Consider the following 18,386-nt stretch of genomic DNA (forward strand, 5'->3'; position numbering starts at 1 on the left):
TGCCAGACCTCACTGAAACTTTTTGTCGGTAAACACAACGCGGAGAGGGAGAGAGAGAGAGAGAAAAGGAGAGACGGGCGCAGGATCCCGCAGTGTGTGTGTCGGTCACCGGAGAGGATGGCAGTCTGACTGGATCCACTACGGCACGGAAGCACCATGGCTGTGGACGGTAGGCGGCTCTCTGCGGGTTACGTTTTCATAGACAGATACATTCAATGGGAACTTGGAGCTGGACTTTGTTAGTTTAACTCGGTCGTCTACTCGTGAGACCGGTTTGCCAGGTGTGTGCGTGCGTCTGTTGACAGGACGCCTGCTATAGCCTATAACTGCACGAGAAAGTCCATAATGGCTACAGTCAGACCATTACATTAAGTCCACCTCACACTGGAGGAAATAAGAACTCCTTAAACTGTATGAATGTCCACCGGGACATCATGGGGACGTTGTGGTGGTTGTAATAAACGAGGAGCAGGGTGGTCAGCTGATGGCCAGGGACTTGGTGCTGAAACGGACATCCCACCAGTCATGACCAGTCTCGCCAGTCCGGTGGTGTGACATGGTGTTGTGGTCAGTTTTTGCATTCAAGTTACTCTTAATTGGACACTGACGAATTCTGGTAAATATTATTGCTGCTGTGTTGCTCTCTGTTTATTCCACAGAGCAGATCCAACCAGAAATACCCAGTGAAACATATTGCATTCAGGCTAGACACTTCACAGCATGCTAAGTACGATTTTTTTATTCATGAAAGAGTTTTTTTTTCTATCCGGTGCTGGCAATTAATATGTGAGCTAGTTAATGAGGACATTTTTTTCCCCTCACAGACTGCAAAAACTAAAGGAAGGGAAAAACTCAGTCTGACAAGTGGTCTTAATTAAATGTGTTTAATCCGGGGAAGGGGCACGTTTGCGGTTACTGCAGCAGCCTAGGGGGAGTAATAACACTGTGGAGGAGAGTTCATAAGCGTCAAAGTTCCACCTCAAAGAAACAAAAATGGCAGACAGAGTTTTATTCATAATAATCTGATGCTGCCTTGATGATTGCAGGACTCGCTCCTCTCTGCTGGAGATGTTGAGTGACAGGAAGGAGAGGCATGAAGCTAGAAAACCAAAAGACACTCTTTCATCTCCTCAAACCCTTGCACCCCCCAACAGTCTCTCTCGTTAAGTCCTATTTTTCAAATTCTCCTCTCAATTTAAGATATTGGAAATGCACATTCACACACACACACACACACACACACACACACACACACACACACACACACACACACACACACACACACACACACACACACACAAGCGCATACCTTCAAACAGGGTGAGAAAAATTGTAAAATCTGGCACATGTATCAGTAATGACCCGTGGCTCTCTGCCAGGGTCTGTGCCAGCAACAGCATGTTTACTGTAGTTACACACTTTCTTTAATTACTGGATCTTGGAAAGCCACCTGCTGTTGAGTGGGTTTGGATTTCTGCCTGCAGGCCTCGTCATTAATGATCAGAATTTGGCTCGCCTCACATGTACAAAGTAATAGTGTATACCTGAACTAGGACTTCTGTGAATTACATATGAGCTTGTAGAGGCTCAGGTGACTTTGAGCATGACCTCATACCTGCTCGGCACCAATAGAGCAGGTACGAGCAGGTACTTCACAATGAGATCATCCCTGAATGACAGGGTGTTCAGGTGGGTTTGACTTTTATTTGCTAGTCACGCAGAGTTGAGGCAGTGTTTTTGCAGAGCATGCCTCATGTTGTTTTTATATTGTCAGTGGTTACAACCAGATCCGGCTATCTAATCACTATACCCCCTGTGTTTAACTCTCCAGCGGCATCCAGTTTCAGTTTCTGCAGGCCAGCTGTGGAGTACAGGGCTCTGCCTGAGGACTTCAAGCACCAGCTGAGTCGACGGACAGGTGGGAACCTAACCTGGCATGACGGACGAGGGCAGAAAACCGCAGGAGGCCGGACAGTGAAGCTGCTGCAGCAGCCAGGCACAGAGGCCCTGCAGGTAGTGAGCACATACATGACCTCGATATGTCCACGAGCACAACTGATGCTGTGTGATACTCCTCCGACTTTCTTTATTCTCCACGGTCAAGGAGATATATCTTTATTTCTTAAGCTTGATGGTGCTCAACAAAAAAGAATGGCCATTTTGAATAAAATGTGCATTTTTGTTAAGAAGCCATTGCTAGGTACCTATATATGATTTTAACACGTTATTCTGTGTCGTGGTTAAGATGATAACAAACGTCCACATTGGTGAAGTTATGGACTCCAAGCTGCTGTGTGTTGTCACAGTATGGTTATTAACCACAACCACACACTTTTGTGATAAACAGAACAAATATGCCCAATAGTTTCAGTATCAGCACCCTCTTCTTTCTTCAAATCTCTTCACACGAAAATAATTTCTGTTTGACTTCAAATCACAGAAATCCTGACTTGGATTGATCCAAAAATAATTCTTAAAATGTAATCAAAAATCATAATTCATATTAACTGTATGGAGTAAGAGATCATTCAATCAGCCTCACTGCGTTCCTAAAGTAATGGAGACACAGAACAATCTGTTCAGTAACTCTAGTCTGAGATTTATATGCAGAAAGAATCCAAAAGAATCGTCCCACATTGTTGCAAATGGCCACTTTCTTAGCAGAGAATGGAAGTTGCTCTCTCCCCAGCGGGTTGGTGGGCTCTAACAGCCTTTTAGTACAGTTTGGCTTTAAATAGCACCGGCCCTCCAACACTCACACTGTGCTGCAGCAGCACTGTTGACTTTGAGAAGGAAGAAACAGAATTTAGTTTAATACCAAATACTTGATGGTGCACAGTCTGTGATTGTTGTTGCACGGTATGCAGAGCCTTTAAAAAAAAAAAAAGTCTTTATGTCAAACGTTGTCAGATCCACTTCCAATAGCGCTTCTGTTTGAATAAAATCTTTTAATTGATATTCCTTTCGTTATCTGATAACGGCACTGTCTGCTCGCTGTCTTGAGGGACAATCCTTTTGTGCTGTAAACTGTCCCCGTTTTAAAGCCCGTGTCTTTGTTTTCACCCCGTGAAAGAGTCTTTAAAAGGCGGTAATGAGCTGAAGCCAAAGCTGCAAACAGAACTGTGCTTGGCTGATAACAGAGTTGTACACAATGCGTTGTTTGTTTGCTTCAATCCTGTTGGATGCACATAATGTAGTGGTTGGTTTATTTTTGTTTTGGGGAACATAAACTTAATCACTGTTGTGTGTTTGGAAGACTTGCTGCACTGAAACATGTGAACAGTACTTTCACTTCTACCACAGTTCAGCTTTTTATCTATCAGTTAGTTTTATTATCTCTTTTTCTCCATGTTGTACTCTCCTCTACTCTGCAGCCACAGCCTCCTCACTAGTGTCCTGCACATGTTGGTTTGAGAGCAGAAAAAGCTGTAAACACTCACTCATTATATGCTCTCTCAACAACACGATACATTCAGTAGTTTGTTGAAAGAAAAATAATAACCGGCAGGCATTTTTCAAGCAAGAATGCCAAACAATTTGTAATTCCAGTTTCTAAATAATGAGGAGTTGCTATTTTTATTTCTCTTATTGTTCAGAAAAAAACAAGCAATGTGCTTATTACATTTGGCTTAAGGAAATTGTGAAGGCCTTTTTCCTAATTGTCTGCCATCTTATTGTTCAAACAATTAACCACTTCATCGACAAATGAATCAGGAGATTGGTTAATAATGAAAATAATTACTTGCAGCCCGAGGAGAAAAGGCTGTATGGGCTTTTGGGGACAATACTGCATTCTGAACGCTGTGAAGTCTGTTTGACACGCTCAAAACAATTAATTAGTTTATGAATTGAAATGTTTGCTTTCTATAAAAAGTGTAAAACATTCCAATGACATTCAAATGACTCTTGGATTTACTGTCTGCTACATAGTAGGAGAAGTGCTGGTCCTTTGTGGGATAATTCAGAATAGTTGCATTCATACTTAAGTTCAATTCAGAAGTCAAAATATTCACATAGAAATAGCAAAAATGCAGCATTTTAGGCATCACCGAGACACTCTGAGGAACACTCTCCTCACAACAAGAGTAAAAGGAAACCTGGTGCTCTGTGTGTAGAGCAGGAAGTATAAAGATAAAAGCAAACATTTAAGAGAAATTTCCATGACCATGGTGGATTGGAAGTTTTTCTTGGAGGCAGAACAATATCGACTCAGACTTGCTGCTCTGAATGTGTCTTTCTTTCTTTGTTATTTTGCTCCTCATTAGCTCCTTGTACTGTAGCAACAACAGGAGCTCCTCTTCTTGAAGTCAACATGTATTTAAATGGCAATGATACAAAACATGTCTTCCACCTCTACTTCCAAAAAGACTTAAAGAAACATGCACTTTATTAGTCCCCTTGGGGAAATTCTTCTCTGCATTTGACCCATCCCTGATTGGGGAGCAGTGGGCAGCCCTTTGGGGTGCCTGGGGAGCAGCTGGGGGTTGGGTGTCTTGCTCAGGGACACTTCGACATGTGGGCTGTGGGGGGACTGGGGATCGAGCCGGGTGCCTTGTGGTTTCGGGACGACCACTCATCTCCCTGAGATACAGTCGCCCCCAAAAGCACAAACTCAAAAACCCATCTAGTACAATAGTTAACTCTACATGTTTCATTCAATCATGTAATGGATACTGAGATCATGGACACAATGTATTACAATATAAAATGCACAATACTGAAGCATAAGCTTCAGAAGATGAATAATGAAATAACATTTAAAATCTAATGAGCTTGTATTTCAAGAGACTTTTGGCGCTGGAACATACTCTACACATTCCTCTTCATCAGATAGTCGTCTGACAAATTAAGCGAAAGACCTCCAGCACAAGTCTTAGGCCAGCCTTTTTTTTTTTTTTTTGAAGCACCATTTTCTTGCATGTAAGAACATCTTGAGTTGGAGAAATGCTGAACCTGCTGAATTTTTAAAACTGATTGACTGATCAAAGGCCCAGTTTGATTGGTCTTCTATAGTTTTACATCCTGTACATTTTGTAAGATTAAAGCGCTGGATCTCATGATGACGCTGGCCTACATGCTCCTCCGGCTGTGCTGTTGCTGGAGCTGCTGCTGCATGTTTCCAGAAGTTCATATATGTTTGATCTGCATGCACATATGGTCGCAATCGTCCCCGTGGGCTTTAATGAGTTTGGAACCTTCTTGATCTTTTCGAGGGCTGATCCTGTCACTTCCTCATGTGCATTTCATGTTTACTGTCCAAATGTGGCGTCAATCTTCTCATAACTCTCAGCAAAATGGTGGAATGTTCTTCAAATACATCTATGACTTCCTGTCTGTCTGCAGTACCGTTCCAGTGACAATTATGGGATATATCACACAAGCCCGACACAGCCCAGCCTGATCCGCCCCGTCGTGCTCTGGTCACAGCAAGATGTCTGCAAATGGCTGAAGAAACACTGTCCGCACAACTACCTGACCTACGTGGAGGCGTTCTCCCAGCACGCCATCACAGGTCACACACTGATAAGACGCCCAGCAGACGTACAAATGGAAAGTGGATCGAAGAATCCCAAAATAAAAGCAACATTTATTTTTTGCTCTCACTTTCTATAGGCCGTGCGTTGTTGCGTCTGAACGGGGAGAAGCTGGAGAGGATGGGACTCGTGCAAGAAACGTTGCGGCAGGAGTTGCTGCAACAGGTGCTGCAGCTTCAGGTGCAGGAGGAGGGACGCAACTTGCAGCTGCTCAGCAGAGGTGAGGCTGTGTTTTTACTTTTTACCACTCAAATCTCAACTTTAAAGGAATAGTATGACATTTTAGGAGATATGCTTAACCCACAAAGAGGTGTAAGTAAGGAAATGTATAGCAATGTGAAATCTCAGTTATTAAACTAATATTTTGAGGTGCTGGTAGGTGGTGTTTGTTACCTTTTGTTTTTAGTGTTTGTGTTAAAAGCTGAAGATTGCTGAGGATTGTTGATTTGAAGCTGCAGCTTCATATCAACAACCCTGCACACTTGTGGTCTAATTAAAATAAAGCAAGCCTAATGAGACTTTAAGTAGCTTATAATGACGCCATGAGAATACTACTGAAGAGATGGTGTAGTGCCAGTGAAATGTGCCAGTGAATTGTTTGTGGCTGCAGGAGTTAATACTTTCAAAGCTGTTTCAAGAAATTTTATGTCTGAATTTATCTGTCGAGTTAATGACTCTGAAAATGAGATCATCTTGGTTTCATCAAACATAAAGTATAGTACCGCATGCTACCAGTCCCATCTGTGGAGATACTGGTACGGCTATCTATTTATAAAGCATTGACAGGTATATGTATTGCAATTGTGCTTTCATGTATGTTATTCTATTTATGTCTTTTGTATTATCTGGACCTTCAGTCTGTAATAAAAGTTTGTTTGATTGATTGAATACAGACCAGGAGTGGTATCAATCTTTGTTTCCCAAAATGTGTAACTTTTGCTTTGAATGTTTGGAAAAATCCCCCAAAAATATTAATCTTTCTGTCACAAACAGGTTCCTTTGGAAGAATATCATAGCCAGATTGCTGGAAGAATTGGATGCTGTGGAACTCTAGGATATTTACCCAAATGAACTCAAATGTGAATCAGATCTGTGGGATAAATCCGTCCAGCGAGCAGCGATATACGAGTTGTGTTGTTGAGTGGAAGGTGGCAGCTTTTCATTCTGCACAACGGAATGACACAATCTTTGCGGACTGTCAATGAACTGTGATGAAAGAGCACCGAGACAATCTGCTTTGTAAATGTATTGCTCTATTAATACCTATTTCTCTCTTACTGTCCCTACCTCTTTCTCTCTCTGTGAAACTTTTTTAATGTCAAAAAGTGAAAAACAAGTAAATAAAAAAATCAACATATCAATACCTTTAGTGCAGATGCCTACTTAAATGCCAGGAATGTATTCATTACCCTAGAACAGTGGTTCTCACCCTTTTTACAGTGATGTACCCCCTGTGGATTTTTTTTCAGCCAAGTACCCCCTAACCAGCGCAAAGCATTTTGGGTTGAAATAACTACGTAATACACAGAGCTGTGTCATCAGTGTCTGATTTAATACAGAATATATGAAATTCAGTTGAAGAACGTACACCTATATCATTGAATATTTATTAAATAACTATTTTTAAAGAATTTTTGAATTTATGCTAATTTTTTATATATATATTTTAAACCTCAAGTACCTCCTGGGTGCCTTCAAATACCCCCAGGGGTACTAGTACCCACATTTGAGAACCACTGCCCTAGAAAATGCAGTTGTGAGGAAGCACGTGATGATAGACTACATTACCCACAATCCCACAGCAAGGATAAGAAGACATCCAGCCGATGCCGCCGGCTCCGAGGTCGCAGGATCCCCATGGAAACGGAGTGCAGGAGAATAATGTCGTCCCGTTCGGACAGGTACACAATGGTGTCCGTGTGTTCTGCTTATATTTGAAATCTCTGTACCGAAATTACTCATGTGGTTTTTATTTTTATTTTCATTGAGTCGGCAGCAGCGTCGTGAACCGGCCATGTAACGCTAACCACACTGACTCCCCTCCTCCAAACAGCAAAAGCATCCAATACGTTTCGTGTCTAATATTGATATTATTACATTGAACCCCATTTCTGTCAGTATTGATTAATTGTACAATATGGGGACATATTGGAGGGTTAGACCCATCAAACGCGTGAAACATGAAGCTCTTCAGGAACCGGCGAGCTACATGTTGACGTCAGACGTTGGTCACAGGCTCACTGATAGGGAAATACCAGAATATCCCTAAAATATACTCAAATACACCTTTAAGTTATATTTAGTCTTTAGATAGAAGATGTAATTCGTGTCAATATATATTATTATTTTTACATGAATTCAAAGCATACACCGACCCTTTCATCCCTTTGCTATTTTATTTCCCTGTCTGTGTGTTTCTGCTAATATGCAGTGGAAGAAGAGAAGTCTATTGAGATTGACTTACTTAAAGTAAATCTTTGTGTACTTTCATTTACTAAAGTAAAAGTTACAATACTACGCCATAGAATACATTGTAAACAAAAGCCCTAAATTCAAAATATGACTAAAAGTACACAAGTGATTTCAAATGTACATAAACTATTAAAAGTACTCCTGTCATTGTGATGTTATATTAGATCAACATTTGATTTTAGTTACTTTTTTTTCATTAAGACATACTATAAGTCAAATTTAGAACGAAGGACTTGTAATGCAGTATTATGTAATAAGGTATTGCTACTTTCTACACAAGTATAAACCCTCAATACTTATTTTTCTCATTCTGGTTCTCCATACTGTATGTTATAGTTATTCCTGCCTCGTGTGTGCATGTGACATCTATCTGTCCTGGAGGAGGGAACCCTTCTCTGTTGCTCTTCCTGGCGCTTTGGCCTTATTTGCGCGTTAAAGAGTTCAAAGAACAGATGGTGTTGTACATTATATAGATTGTACAACCACGTGAGGAAAATAGGCCGTATAAATTAATTAGCTTATTTTGCCTGACTAGAAAAAAAAGGAATAGCAACAATGCAACAATTAACTCTTTCAAACAAACTAAGACAATGTCTCTAACGCTGCCTTCAGGACACATAAAGGCACACAAAGAGCTGAATGAATGAATGAATATATACTTTATTCATCCCCAAGGGGAAATTTAGTGAAACGATTAGTCAATTCATTGACTCCTAATATGAGGATTTTCTGCTTTTCTCTGTTTTATATCATTGTACACTGAATATGTTTGAGTTTTGAACTGACTAAACAGGACATCTGAATACTAAATGTGTTGATAAGCCCAAACTAGTCATGTTGTAACTGCACGTGTGGCGTGGCTGTGACGGAGGATCTGATGAGTTAACTAAGAGGAAGGCTCCTGCTTGTGCTTACCAGTGTCTCTATTAATACCGGCCAAGCAGCCCATTGCTGCCAGTGTTACAGTGATCCTCTTAGTGTCTGACACACACACACACACACACACGCACACACACACACACACACACACACACACACACACACACACACACACACACACACACACACACACACACACACACACACAGAAAGGACAACACATGGACAGCAGCCCTGAGAGATTTTTCAGATGATTGTTTAGTCTCTATATAGATGCAGGCTGTGAATGGACACAGTAAAGCAGACTGCAAACAAAACACCTTTTTGACTTTTGGTCAGTGATACTCTGTTGGCGAGCTGGAGGGTAGCAGGTTGTTTAAAGCAGATATGACTCTGCTCGACTGCACAGGAGCCAGGATCTCTGGCTGTTGGTCCTTGAGGTCTGACTGCAGGTAAGATCTGACTGTCTGTGTTGTTGTCTTCTCTTACACACACATTTATGTGTGAGCTATAAATAAAGTCTCTAAAATGGGGTTTGTTGAGAGGTCGGAGGAAGTGCTGGATCTCGGTTAGTTTGCAGGGATTTTGGTGTGTTTTGTTTGTGCTCAGTCACAGAGGATCATCTATCGCGTCTCTCCGGTTTAAGTGTGTGTATGTAGTTGTGCATCACAAACGATGAGAAATGAACACAGGTAGTACTTAGACTTTTAATTACGGCCTGTGGGAACACAGGTGTCCCTGAAGGTGGTGTCAGATTGTGACGTAACGGCTTGGCTGACTTATTTGTTCCATAGTTAAAGTAGCATTGACACAATCCAGGTAATACCGTACTTTAACTGTATTGAAAACTAATAAACAGTCGGAAACAACACACAACTATGCGTTTGTGTAAATGCACCAAGAAGCGTTTTTTTTGCACAGCAGGTTTTGGGAAATTGCATCTCTACACTTTAGTTGTTCTGCAGTTGCTCCTGTTCAGATGTCACTCTGCCAGATAGAAACATTTTTTATTTCTTTATTTTAAAGAAACGTATTTTCTTGTACTCTATACACACTTAGAATTAAAATTTGCTGATTATTTTTCTGTCATTTGGTTAATACATCAACTAACTGATTCAGCTTGATTTTGTCCTGTTTATATCTATGTAACATTTAAATCAAAGCTCAACATGCCCCGTGCCATCTAATATCTGTCTGCAATTGCAGACGAAACACGTGAAGAAAATAACTTTTCCCGTAGTTTTTAACCACATCTCAAGACCTTCCTCAACAGATGGAATTAGTCAGTACAGCAGGTATGCTGAGGAAGCTCTGATGAAGACTGTCCTTAGGTGGACCTTGAGTCCTGTCAAAGTCAGTCGCACTAAATAACTGACCTTTATAGACTCGTGTGTGTGTGTGTGTGTGTGTGTTCAGGCTGTAACTTGCCCGGCTGTCTGCTGTCTTGCAGTGGGAGCGGGGAGGACTCGTTGGACCGGCTCCTGCCTCCCGCCGGGGCCCCTCGCAGGAAGAGCACTAACTCACTGAGTACAACCGAGCCTCCTCTGCTCCGCACAGGCACGCGCACCATCTACACCGCCGGCCGACCTCCCTGGTATGACGAGCACGGAGCGCAGTCAAAAGAGGCCTTTGTCATCGGTATGATGCTCACTGATGATGTATTCAGTCCTCCCCGACTGCTTTCTTCTTTCAACACCTTCATGCCAAGTTGTGGCTTTGAGCTGCAGAACCTGTCCTTTTCTGTAAACACTTTTTCCCATAAACACTTTACTGCTATCACACATGCATACCGCCAGACAACATTAGACACACTCTGAAAAACACACATAATGGGCCATTGACATGCTGTGTGGATCTGCAGGGTTGTGTGGGGGTAGCGCCTCAGGGAAGACCACGGTGGCCAATAAGATCATCGAGGCTCTGGATGTGCCGTGGGTTGTGCTGTTGTCCATGGATTCTTTCTACAAGGTGAGAGGCTCGTGCATTCTACGCTTTCTTTGTCTTATTTTATTTGGCTCTTACTAAATTATCTGTGGGTTCATTGTTTTTTTATGAATTGAAATTCCCATTCAGTCACAACACCTCAAAGCAATAAGTACGGCTCGGCTGTCACGGTTTTAAATTAATAATCTGTTTAGATTACAGCCTCATTTACATATTGTGAACATAAAGGGCACCAATGAAAAACTTGCTTAGTACACAAATAAGAGGGTATCTAGAAATGCAATACACTGTAAGCACGTCTTTAATTACTTTGTCATTTGACAACAGCAAGTCTTCGTGAAATGGAGACAAACTGCATGTGACACTTTCATTTAGGAAAGCACTTCATTATCAATGTTAATTACGATGTAATACTATTCCTTCAGCGCACCCTTGAAAGGGGAACAGCTTGCCATACTATTTATTTTATGCTGTATCGATTTTTATCACAGGACAGAAAGTCTGTTTAACTTCAACTTCATTGTTCCCGAGGGGAAGGTTCTCGCCCTTCTCTCGGAGTACTGACTTGAACATAAAACATAATTCATTAAAAAACTATATATCTATAGACAAACGCTAAATACCGGCACAGAAGCTGACGTAAAATAATGTTCAAAGACATTAGAACATAAAACATCATTGTCATCCTTAACTAAAACCCACTGATGTTATATAGAAAACTGATCATCAGCTGATTCCTCTTGAGCATTTCACACTTTGATGGCATGAGAAATGTAACTTCATGCACATTTAATGACCAAGATGAAACTTCTCACAACTCAAAGTTGTGAGGGAAAGCGGGGAACTTTATAGTTATCAACGTTTGGTGGAAAGATGTTTCTTCTTTTAAAGGAATAGTTTGAAAATGTGCGTATACTTTGCTTTCTTGCTGAGAGTCAGATGAGAAGATCGATACCATTCCAGGTCTTGTTATTCTCATTTATCTCTGCCACGAGTTGAATAAGAATGATGAGCTTTTCCTTTTAAGTGCATTATCAGCAACCATCCTGGGAACCTGCACATATTTAATCTGTTGTGTTTTACAGGTTTTATCCTCAGAGGAGCAGACTTTGGCGGCAAATAACGATTACAACTTTGATCATCCGGGAGCATTTGACTTCGAGCTGCTGGTTGCCACCCTGCGGAAGCTGAAGCAGGGCAAGAGCGTGAAGATCCCGGTGTACGATTTCACCACACACGGAAGACAGAAAGACTGGGTGAGTTGTCTCGTTTCCACAGAAAACTCACCCAGTGATGCATTCCTCAAAGACTTAAACTGTTGAAAGATTAAACATGTCTCCTGTAGAAGAATACATTGATGAAGCATTCTGTTTTTCTGTGGATTGATTTTTCAAAGCTGAAAATATATTGTTAAGTTGAATAAAATATTGCTATTTTAAAAAAAGTATTTCCCAAAGTGACATCCTGCAGCCTTCATCCAAACTGACTGTACGTGAAGCGGCTTTGAAGATTATTGGTTTTCTCTCCGCTTTGTGCAGAAAAACGTGTACGGTGCCAGTGTAATAATATTTGAAGGAATTATGTCTTTTGCGGACAAAGAGCTTCTTCAGGTGAGGAAATGTTTTTTCTTTCTTCTTTTTGACAAATTCCTGAGTGAAGTGAAAGCCATCACCACCAGATATTGTTGCTTGGGGCAGAAAGGAATATTATGTGTTTGTTTTTCCCACCTGCAGCTCCTGGACATGAAAATCTTTGTGGACACTGATTCCGACATTCGGCTGGTCCGCCGGCTGCGCAGGGATATCACAGAGCGCGGACGGGACATTGAAGGCGTCATCAAGCAATACAACAAGTTTGTGAAGCCGGCCTTTGAACAGTACATCGAGCCAACCATGCGGCTGGCTGATATTGTCGTGCCAAGAGGTGAGACTTCCTTAAATAAGTAGAACTATTCAACACATTGTTGACTGCAGAGAAGAGACCAACATCTTCTTGTCATCCCTTCTCAGGTGGCGGCAACATGGTGGCCATTGATCTGATCGTCCAGCATGTTCACAGCCAGCTGGAGGAGGTGAGCAGCCAGAGCACTGATTATATGAGAGGCTGGCGCCGCCATGTGGCCGAAAGCTGTAACATACAGACAGAAAGAGAGACTCTTAACTTGTTTGTACAATGAAATGCTTCAAGCTCAAATTATACCCCGCTCACTTTATGAAATCTGTAAAGCCTGTTATTATTTTGTATTCTTCTTGTTGTCAACAAATTCCCATGGAAAAAAACAAAACAAACTTATTTATCTGTGCCATAGATCTTTATTGTAAAAATAAACTATAACAAACACATGGGCTTTTTAGTAAATCAGAATTCTTTTGGGAAGAATAATATGAATTCTACGTTATCCTTCGAAAAATATCAACTGTTAGGAGATTCTTCCTGCAGACCAACTGTGTGTTATTTTATCTCTATAGATGCCCGTTCTGTCAGAAAGAGGCAAAACTATTTCAGAGAGATTAAGAATGAAAGATTCAATTAGGAATTCATTAGCAGCTGAGTTTATTAGATCTGGTCGATTTATCTGTACGGACTTTGAACTGGAGCCACACTGCTGCACTGGCTGACTTATTGCTCCTATTCTATATTCCTTTAGAATATAGATAAGCAGCAGAAACTAGTCCCAGACAAATGAACTATCTACTTATTGTTTGAAAACTATTTGTGAAAAACATGAAACTGCACAAGTGTGTAGGCTGTTAAGCCCTAGCGTCCCCCAATTGGGGGACCCTTTTATATCAGGAAAATCAAGAAAAAATCATGGTATAAATCCCTCCCCCCCCAAAAAACAAACATGTTAGGTATCAAATTAAACATAAAAATCAGGGCTACAATAATATATAATCCAGATGTACAACCTCTAAACACAACTCAAACAATAAATAGGATTAGGGGTTAGGGTTATTAGGGTTAGGGTTAGGGCTAGGGCTTAAAGGGTTAAATATTTACATCTTCAGCACAAATGAAGGGGTCTGGGGCTGTGGACGTCTTCTCACTCTCTGTCTGTTTCACCCCATGTTTCTTTTACCCTCTCCTCATGCAGCGTGAGCTCAGTGTAAGGTATGCTCATACATATCTTCACTTTTTCCTCTTCTGGCTTGTTATTGGAGACGTGGAGTCAGTGTTGTGTCCAGACTGAACCTTCACACTCTCTGCCTGTCTGCTTTTAGTCACCTGGTCTTAATAATACTTCTCTTCTCCCGTCTGAGTGCAGCAGAATAACGCAGTAAAACCTTTTGATCTGAACCACCTTTCCTCGCTCTCAGGGCGCTCCTGGCCTCGGCTCAGCAGACTCAGCCGCTGCCCCAGACGCTCAGCGTGTTGGAGAGCACGCCGCAGGTCAAAGGCTTGCACACCATCATCAGGTAACAGTGAATACAACTGTGAGTCCTCGTAACAGTGAATACAATGTGAGTTTGAATACCTATTCTTGTTTTGTCATGCAGGAATAAAGGAACCAGCCGAGATGAGTTCATCTTCTACTCAAAGAGATTAATGCGGCTTCTCATAGAACATGCCCTGACGTTTCTACCGTCTCAGGTGGGTGGACTGTAAAGTGAATATCAAAGGGGCAGTAATCAATGTGTTTATATTAACAATGGATGACTTGTATGTGAAAGAGGTTGCTTGTAGTCGTAGCGATGACTCTGCAGTTCCCCTCTGGTCTCTGGATCTTTGAGTCTTTCAACTAACTTACTTATCTTCCTGGCAGCTGTCGGTTTTAAGAATGAAATGACGCTTGCTTGAGATAATTATAATAATTACACTCTGACTGTTATTTTAATTGTGGGTTTGTCGCACGGTAACAAAGCTGAAAATAGCGTTTTTGAAAACTCCAAATCAACACCTCAAAAGTGAACTTGTTCTTCAAGTTCTTCTTTTTTTCCACATATTCACATGTACTTCTCAAGACAAAGCTCTGTAGCAGCCAACGCTGCTGTATCACTTGTCATAGTTTGAATGCACCAGCAGAAAAGTGTTTTCAACACAGTGTCAGCTCCCAACAACGTACCAGACGAACAATAAAGGTGACTGAACGCTCTGTGACGTCGTGTCCGAAGCAGAGTTCAAGTCCCTGCAAGTTGAATTTAATCCCATTCTGACATCAATCAAAACCACTGGATCAAGCTATTGTATAAGAAAATTGGAATTGGAAAATTGTTGGAATTAAAGTTAAGTGTAGGCCATTTGTGGTGAATGTCCTAAAGCAGTGCTTTTCAACTGGTCTGGCTGCAGGACCCGTCATCACCCCTGAATGACAACCCAAATCGAGGAACATTTTCAACTTCTCAAATTGATTTAATGAAAAGATGGTGCAGTTTGAACATCAGAGTAAAGAATATCAGAGTAGGCCGATACGATTTTTTTTTTTTAGAAATATTCCCTTTTACACTCAATTAAAACCCCCAAAGTGTGTCCTAAGGACACAAGTTAATACAACATACATAATAATTCAGTAACTTCAGCCTTTTTTAACAGACTCAACAGCATTCATGCACAAATATGAAATAAAAAAGTCCAACTACTGAGAAGTAGTTTAACCCTAAAGCAAACAAACGGCCCTTTTTTTGCGTCAGTAATACAGTTCATATACTACAGAAATGTGTCACACATTCATGAGACATTTATACCCTTTTAGAGTAGATGACATCTAAAATATGTGAGCGCATGTTGGCGTCCACTTACATTGAATTAAAACTGTTAACAGCATCAAATATCCAGTTGTTGCACGTTCGGTTGTCAGTATCAATAATCTAACAGCTGGAATACATCATTCAGGGCTGCGACCGTTTCATAGCAACAGGTGTTTCTGTTTAACTGGTGGTCGTGTTAACTGGTGTCTTTTAGCCCAATGTGTTCGTGGTTGCTAGTAGTAAGTTACGGAAATGGTGAGATAAAGTTACCACGAGTAACGCATTCGACTATAAGCCACCAGTTAACACGGTCACTAAGTAAACCAGTGACCTATGACTGCGAGTTACTTAACGCGCGGACGACCACTGGACTGATCCAAAATGCTCTCGTTTGTATTGCTCATTTTACAACTGAATAAACTCTGAGCCTATATGTCGTGGTATTTTACATTCTGATCACATGTACAAGCATCTAGTGGCAATGTAATTCCTCCCTGGTGTAGCATTACGCTTGGTTTCACCTTTATATCTGACCAATTCATATTTGTCCCCTTGCTCATGTATTCTACTCACTCTCTAAAAGCACACAGGTCTGAAAAGTCAACTTGTTTGGGTTGCATTCGCCATCTTTGAGGGTTATTGGCCTTGCATAGCTTCACAAGCTTTTTCATGCTAACACATATGTACTCCATTGTTTACAAACTATATTCATATATTCATATTTCATCTTTTCTTAGATCTCCATCTATGGGAGTTGTGTGTTTGTGTAATAACTAAGATGATATTTCTTCTTCTTCTCTCAGTCGTGTGCAGTCCAGACTCCACAGGGCTATGAGTACGAAGGCCGCCGCTACAAGGGGAAAGGGGTGAGTGATGCTCCGGTTCCACGCGGTCTTGTTAGCGTCTAGCTGAGCGTGTCCTCGAGGGCTTCTGTCATCACACTTGCTCCACTGCCTCGTCTCCGCAGATCACCGGTGTGTCCGTCCTGCGGGCGGGAGAGACCATGGAGCCCGCCCTGAGGGCCGTGTGCAAGGACGTCCGCATCGGCAAGATCCTCATCCAGACCAACCTGGACTCAGGCGAACCGGAGGTAGAAACAATTTACTCCCCTTCACATCAAATCTTCAAATCAAGATTGTACGCGATAAGATGGTGTCTCAAAAAAAGAAATCGCATCAAATAAAAGATAGTAAATGTTTAAATTTTTTTTTTTCTTCCTTTCATTCTTCTACATAATGTGTGTCTCCGTGGTAACTACCCTTTCTGCTTTTGTAACCATGGTAACCTGTCTCCTTCTCTCTGTCCTCGCCAGCTGCATTACCTGCGTCTGCCCAAAGACATCAGCGAGGATCATGTCATCCTAATGGACAGCACCGTCTCCACCGGCGCTGCTGCCATGATGGCAGTACGAGTCCTATTGGTGGGTGGATATTACCGTCATTATTCTTCAGTCGGGCGACAAGAGAACCCGGTCTCCTCTTGATCAGTCACATGTTTTATTACTCACCAGTGTGGTTATTGATTGGAAATGTATTCTTGTCCTGGTGATATTAGCTTAGCATTATTTCTGCAAAGAGAAATGTCAGATATTTCCTTCCCTTTCCACTTACAAAAGATCCCTCTGATGGTGTGTGTGTGTGTGTGTGTGTGTGTGTGTGGTGTGTGTGTGTGTGTGGTGTGTGTGTGTGTGTGTGTGTGTGTGTGTGTGTTTGTGTGTGTGTGTGTGTGTGTTGTGTGTGTGTGTGTGTGTGTGTGTGTGTGTGTGTGTGTGTGTGTGTGTGTGTGTGTGTGTGGCTGAGCAGGATCACGAGGTGCAGGAGGAGAAGATCATGTTGGTGTCACTGTTGATGGCAGAGCTCGGGGTTCACTCTGTGGCCTACGCCTTCCCGAAGGTCAAAATCATCACTACCGCTGTGGACAAGAGTCTGGACAATTTGTTACATGTAATTCCTGGTATCGGTAAGCCATCACATGTACGCCATCACTCTTCCTGTAACTGTGATGTTAAATCAGAAGGCATGCATCAAATATTTTCTCCAAAATGGAACTTAGTTGACCATTTTGAGACAACTCTCAATCTCCGAAGAACTTTAAATTGAATTACAGGTGACGTACAAAAACTATAACTTCTATTCCATAAGATTTTGACAGCACACACACACACACACACACACACACACACACACACACACACACACACACACACACACACACACACACACACACACACACACACACCATCAGAGGGATCTTTTGTAAGTGGAAAGGGAAGGAAATATATAACTCGGTCTCAAGTGTGCATGGTTTTAGTTTCATGCGGAATCTAAAAATGTCCAGGGCCTTTGCTTCCGATAAAAAAATAATAAACGTTTGTGTTTCAAGTTGACATATTTCATTTCATGTCCCAGCAGATTCTAATTTTATACTTGTGTCACTTCAGATTTGAAGCGAGCGCTGCTCTCGATCAGCGCTGTGACTAAACGGCACAAAATGCATATCAGATACATCAGTCTGTTGTTTGCCAACATAAATAGTTACACATAATGACATAATTGAACGATACTTGCAAACATTAAGATGAACATTCAATGTATTGTGTTACACCAATTGATTTACGTGAGTGAAACAATTTCATCCTTTTAGAAAACCGTCACCAAGCTCTTATTTCAACATCCTCCAACAGTTGCAGCCATTTAGTTTGAATGCGTCTTCATGCTGCTTTTTCATTATGTTCTTCAGCCTCTAACCGTCTGATGAACAGCAGCTCTGAGCCCACTGTGGTGTGTTTTCAGGGGACTTTGGGGACCGGTACTTTGGGACAGACACGTCCGACAGCTGGAGTGAGGAGGACCACGAGCAGCCGTCGCACTGA

General features: G+C 41.6%; 2 protein-coding genes across 2 annotated transcripts; both read left to right on the top strand.

The window, feature by feature from the left end:
* Nucleotides 1-6,889, top strand: samd10a (sterile alpha motif domain containing 10a). The gene is made up of 5 exons (XM_079225549.1): nt 1-169; nt 1,832-2,013; nt 5,344-5,512; nt 5,614-5,754; nt 6,528-6,889. Exons 1-5 carry the CDS (start codon nt 157-159, stop codon nt 6,548-6,550), a joined length of 528 nt encoding a protein of 175 aa, XP_079081675.1. The 5' UTR covers nt 1-156; the 3' UTR covers nt 6,551-6,889.
* A 472-nt stretch (nt 6,890-7,361) lies between these two features.
* On the top strand, nt 7,362-18,386 carry uckl1a (uridine-cytidine kinase 1-like 1a; the record flags this gene model as incomplete). The annotated part of the gene is made up of 15 exons (XM_079225548.1): nt 7,362-7,435; nt 10,336-10,523; nt 10,747-10,853; nt 11,915-12,085; nt 12,368-12,439; nt 12,563-12,752; nt 12,839-12,900; nt 13,924-13,940; nt 14,147-14,245; nt 14,327-14,420; nt 16,318-16,380; nt 16,482-16,604; nt 16,827-16,934; nt 17,317-17,473; nt 18,307-18,386. Exons 1-15 carry the CDS (start codon nt 7,392-7,394, stop codon nt 18,384-18,386), a joined length of 1,575 nt encoding a protein of 524 aa, XP_079081674.1. The 5' UTR covers nt 7,362-7,391.

This window comes from Taurulus bubalis (assembly GCF_910589615.1).
Source record: "Taurulus bubalis genome assembly, chromosome: 11".
NCBI lineage: Eukaryota > Metazoa > Chordata > Actinopteri > Perciformes > Cottidae > Taurulus > Taurulus bubalis.

Excerpts from the sequence above, each read along its gene's own strand:
- samd10a (XM_079225549.1), top strand. Across the intron at positions 2,014-5,343 it reads CAGGCACAGAGGCCCTGCAG|TACCGTTCCAGTGACAATTA; the intron begins GTAGTGAGCACA and ends GTCTGTCTGCAG. Across the intron at positions 5,513-5,613 it reads CTCCCAGCACGCCATCACAG|GCCGTGCGTTGTTGCGTCTG; the intron begins GTCACACACTGA and ends CACTTTCTATAG.